Source organism: Prionailurus bengalensis, chromosome C1, assembly GCF_016509475.1.
Source record: "Prionailurus bengalensis isolate Pbe53 chromosome C1, Fcat_Pben_1.1_paternal_pri, whole genome shotgun sequence".
Classification (NCBI taxonomy): Eukaryota; Metazoa; Chordata; class Mammalia; order Carnivora; family Felidae; genus Prionailurus; species Prionailurus bengalensis.
Window position 1 is genome coordinate 107532099 of NC_057345.1, and position 5183 is coordinate 107537281.

Below are 5183 nucleotides of genomic sequence, written 5' to 3' on the forward strand. Positions count from 1 at the left end.
AAAAGGTTCTCTGGCTGGACACTGCTCAGTCCACTGCCTAGCAGGTGCCCCATTCCAGGTGGAGAACTGAGAGAGTCTTCCTGTGGAGCTAGGGTCTGGTAAGTCTCCAAGGGGGACTTGGGGGAGGAGCTCTGGAAGAGTTGAAGGCAGAGGGCAGGAGAAGACAGAGCACAGCCAGCAGGTAGATGTGGAAAGAGAGCCCTGGAAAGTGCCTTAGGCTTCAACTGAGACACCCTCTCATGGTACCAGTGAGGTCATGGAGGCCCGATGGGATGGTGACTTCTGCAAGGTTACTTAGCACGTCTGTAGCAGAATGTGGCTAGAATCCAGGTCTTTGGCTCCCTGGAGTGGGATATATTTCCATCCTCTACACCACAATGCATCCGGGCACACTCTTGTTCCTGTGCTTGTGGAGAATGAGAGGCATGGGCAGGGATGATGACCAGGACATGCTTCTGGTATTTGCTGATTCTTTAGACCCAGGTAGCAGGTCCTCACGTGTGATTTAGGCATTTTCTAACTGATGGAGTGTTTACACGATGCTGATAACTGTGGGAACAGCACTTGGAGGTCTGTGGCCACAGAGAAGTGGAGGTTGGGAAGTGAAAAGAGCCAAAGGAAGAGTTTGGACTGGGTCGTGCAGATAAGTTGCCACCACATCCTCTTTAGTTTCCACTGTGGAGAACACGGGTGGTCTTCATTTTAGTCGGAGACAATGGAAGCCCGCTGACTCCGCAGACTGTTTCTTTGCCCTATGCCCATTTAACTCACTGGAAACACCTGGCTGGGGTGTGTTTGTTCCACTCTTTTCTCCCCTGCACCGGGCCAGGCTTGCTCACTCACAGAGCCAGAGCGCTAAAGCCCTGAGTTCAGTAGTTGGGAGGAAAAGGCCTGCTCGCCTGTAAAAGGCTTCTTCTCGTCTTTCAGGTTCACCGTGACTAGCTGAGCCTCACCATGTCCTCCCAGCAGAGCACGGCTTCCGCCAAAGGCTTTTCCAAGGGGTCTGCCCAGGGTCCCTCTCCGTGTCCGGCTCCGGTCCCCGGCCCTGTGCCCGCAGCCTCATCCTCCTGCTGCGACTGCGGGGAGGGCTGCTGCGGCTCTGGCGGCTGCTGCGGCTCCGGGGGCTGCTGCGGCTCCGGCGGTTGCGGCTGCTTCCCCAGGAGGCGCCGCCGACAGCGCCGGAGTGGGTGCTGCGGCTGCTGCGGGGGTGGCAGCCAGAGGTCACAGAGCTCCAGCAATGCCCAGCGCCAAGGCTGCTGCGGAGGCTGCTGAGGCCCCTGCTGAGCCCTGCGGTTCCCCGCCTCCCGTGGAGTCCCGCCGCCTGTCACTTCGCTGTGCTCTCACACAGGGCTGGGTCGGAGTGTTCCGCTTGTCAACCTACCTGCACCGGATATTCCAAGAGCTACCCTGTTCGCAGCCCCACCGAACACTCTGACCCCCCGTGTGATTATCCTCCCCGGGAACCTAAATGCCATGGGTGGGATAATGGAGCCTACTGTCGGCAGGGGCTTGCACACAGTAGGTGCTTAATAAATATCCATGTCATAATAAAGCTACTACCTCCTGAGAACACTTTATTTCCTATTCTTTCTCTTGTGTGTTTATTATCATGTTCTGTTACCCCAACCACGACCTTTCACTTAGCCCTGGGCTTGGCATGCGTGAAAGGGAGAAAAGTCAAATTCATGCCTGAACAAGAGTGGCTTTCTGGTACTCAATTATGATAGCAGAAATCACGGTGGAGCCAGGCAGTGTTCTAAGGACTTGACTTGACATGCATGACCTCATGGCATTCTCACAATGACTCAGTGAGGTAGGTGCTGCTACCCCATTTTACATAAGAGAAACTGAGGATAAGTAACTTGCTCAGAATCTTTCAGCCAGTGCATGATGAAGACTGGGTGCCCCATTCCAGGGCTTATGCTCCTAACTGCTCTGCCTGGTTCCTGAAACCTTCCAGAGCCTTGGTTTGGGTCTGCAATTCTCTGAGGCTTTGGAATCAGGCAAGCCACACAGGATCATAGACCCACTACTTTCCTTGCTGGATGGGGAAACTTTTTCAAGTGGAAACTTCCAGGGGCCTGGGAAGCTCTCTCTCCAGGCCTCATCCATGCAGCTGAGGCCCCACCAGGAGCCATGGACATTTGGGACTCTGTGGGGTGGGGGATGGGCATGCTCAGAAACATGGGGTTGTCATTCTCTAGAGGTGGTTGTGATGGTGGTGGTGGGGTCATCCTGAGGTCTGAAACCCACACCTGTGGGCATTGATTTTATCCACTCATTTCAGGAAAGAGGAAACAAGAAGAAAGACATCCTCTGCAGGTGTTGACTGGTTCAAAATGGAGAAGGTGATAATAATGGTCGTAATGATAGGAACAATAGCTACCACTTATTGGGCACTTCCTTTGTTTTAGGCACAGGGCTAGGCACTTTCCATATATTGTCTCATCTAATCCCTGTGATAATCTCAAAATGTAGACTTCATTTCCTCCATTTTTTAAATCTGAGAAAATGGGTTCAGAGAGTTTCAGTGACTTGGCCAAAGTCACACAGCTAGTGAATGTCCAAGACCCCTTGAAGGTGAGTGAGGGAGATGAGATTTGAACCAGTACCTGTCTGATTTCGAAGTCTGTGTTTTCAGATGCAGCATCATAATCTACTGCCTTCGAAGTCACTGTCATCCAGGGGAAGGCACACTCAGGCCTCTATGGACACACCCGCACTGCACTCATGGAAAATTGAAGCTTGGCTTCTTGGTACCGCTCCATCGGTAGCCCCATGACTAGCACGCTCTGTCATGGCATCCACCCAGCAAAAGTATTTGCTCAGAGGTGAGGTCAGAGATGGTTCATTGATTCATCCAGGATATTTAGAGTGGAGCCAATGACCCCCATTGGGAAGCCTCTGAAGGACAGCCCTGCTCTGGGTGGGAGGGGCTCCTGCTTCCACCTCTGAGATTCTGTGATTCTCAGTGGAGGGTGACTTGTGGAAACTGTTTACAGATGGTATCACTTGTGGACCTGCCCTTCCCATATCCTTGATGTGTGTTGTAGCAACAAACCCCAGGCCTCGGTGGATGGGCGAGGTGGGAAGGGAACACTCAGAATAGACAGAGTGCAGCCAGACTGAAGGTGGGAGCTGATCCTTGCACAGGAAGCTGAGGCCCGAGTTTGGGGGAAGAAAGGCAGGGAATTACTGAGAGACATGTGCATTTGAATGGGAGTACACAGCTTTGTACCTGAGGCATATTTGTAAGGATCAAATGCCTGGCTGTGGGTGGTAGTACTGCCAAGCTCACGTATCCCTGGTCCCAGCAGGCTACATCAAGGGGTTTTGATGACAGAGATTTGGACATTCGAATAATAGTTTTATTATAGAAACATGGGGAGCTGCTCTGGATGGTCTGGAGCCCTGTACTCACAGCCCCCCAGCCTTTTCTGACTTCTGGCAGCAGGGAAAGCCATAGTGCCCGGCAAGTGCTCCCTGTGAGGTGGCAGCAGCCCCCCCCCCCCCGGAAACGCAGGCTGGGATGCTGGCCTTCGGCATTGTGAGGTCCTACCCAAAGTTGTCACTCAGTACATGGTGACAGCCAGAGTCAGATGTCTTACTCTCTGTGGATAAGACAGTAACAAGGGTTTCAGTTTCAGCCAAAATTGTGTTATTATAATGGTAATGGTAACGACAGCTGTTTACATAGAAATTAGCGGCTTATAAGGTGTTATTACTTATCTCTTTTATGATTCTGTAAGATACATCTCTGTTTAACAGGCCCGTCTCCAAGAGTTCGTGACCCATCTGAGGTTATTCATCCAACAAGTGACAGTCTCTGGACAGGCCTTCTAATGCCTTCCAAGAGAGCCAAGAGCCACTTCTTTTTAACCTACACATTGAGATAATTGAATAACGTCCCCCAATTAATTATTTAGAGACAGTGCATCCTTAGCATCCCAAACTATGCCAGGTACCTATTAGAGGTCAATAAATAAATGAATGTTTGTTAGTGCATCACATGTAAAGTTGTGCCAGACTAGTCTAGGAGATATGCAAAAGTATGTCTTGGCCTCAAGGAATTTGAAGTCTGATTCAGGAAATATGCTAAATAATCATATAAGGTATGAATGATAACATCATGTACAAGAAATGACTTCATATTCGAATGCTGACTATACTTAATAACACAAGAAGCATCGTAAGCTGAACATGGCATAGACAATGGCTATAGGGACTCGACTGAATTTAGACAAGGATTTGTCACAGAGCTTCACATGAGGCAAATTACTGTAGACTGGGTTATTCACGAGAACTTGTGGGAGGAGGGATCTGAGCTGGGTCTGAGGATGGGGGCACTTCAGAGAGGCTGGGATTCTTTGGTTCATTTACTCAAATGTGTCAGATGCTGTTCATGTGCTGGGGGCAGACAAACAAAGAAACCATGTGGACCTGTGTGGACCCTGCCATGTGAATCTGTCCATGTGGACCTGCCATGGGGACTCACCTGTGTGGACCCTGCCTATGTGGACTCACTCCTGTGGGCCTGCCCATGTGGGCCTTCTGTGGGGACCCTATCCATGTAGATCCACCTATGAACCTGCCTGTGTGGATGTGCCATGGGGACTCACTTTCTAGGGTAAAGACAGACAAGAAAGTGAGAAGGAAAGATTATTTCACATGGTGAAAAGTGCTATGATGAAAATAAAGAAGATGGAGTATAGACATTAAATGGAGGTGCATGGGGATTTTAGGTAAAGACCAGAGAAGGCCTTTCTGAGGAAGTACTATATGAGCAGAAAATGTGGGAGCCATTGCACAGAGCAGGAAAGCCTGAGGCTACAGTGTTTGAGGGGTACTCAGTTACATGGGTCCATTAAAGACTTTCACTACTAGGGAAGTCACTCAGAATTCCAGCTGGTGGGCACACAGATTTGATACTGAGATGGATCATATGTTGTGATCTGGGCATTATTTCACTTAATCCTCACAATTATTCCACAGATAAGTTTCCCCCTACATTTTGTTGATAAGAAAGTTGAGACACACAGCTGTTAGGTAACCATTATAAGGTTGTTGCACAGCTTATAACTGGCAGAACAGGGCTTATACTGGATATGTCCGTCTGTAAGCCAATATTCTGAACACTGAGCTATGGTATGAATTTCTGGGAAGCAGGGGAATAATTTCAAGTT

General features: G+C 49.7%; 1 protein-coding gene across 1 annotated transcript; it reads left to right on the forward strand.

Moving 5' to 3' along the window:
- Window positions 1-1570, forward strand: CRCT1 (cysteine rich C-terminal 1). Its single transcript, XM_043573422.1, has 2 exons — window positions 1-98; window positions 928-1570. Exon 2 carries the CDS (start codon window positions 955-957, stop codon window positions 1270-1272), a length of 318 nt encoding a protein of 105 aa, XP_043429357.1. The 5' UTR covers window positions 1-98; window positions 928-954; the 3' UTR covers window positions 1273-1570.
- Window positions 1571-5183: the final 3613 nt, after the last annotated feature.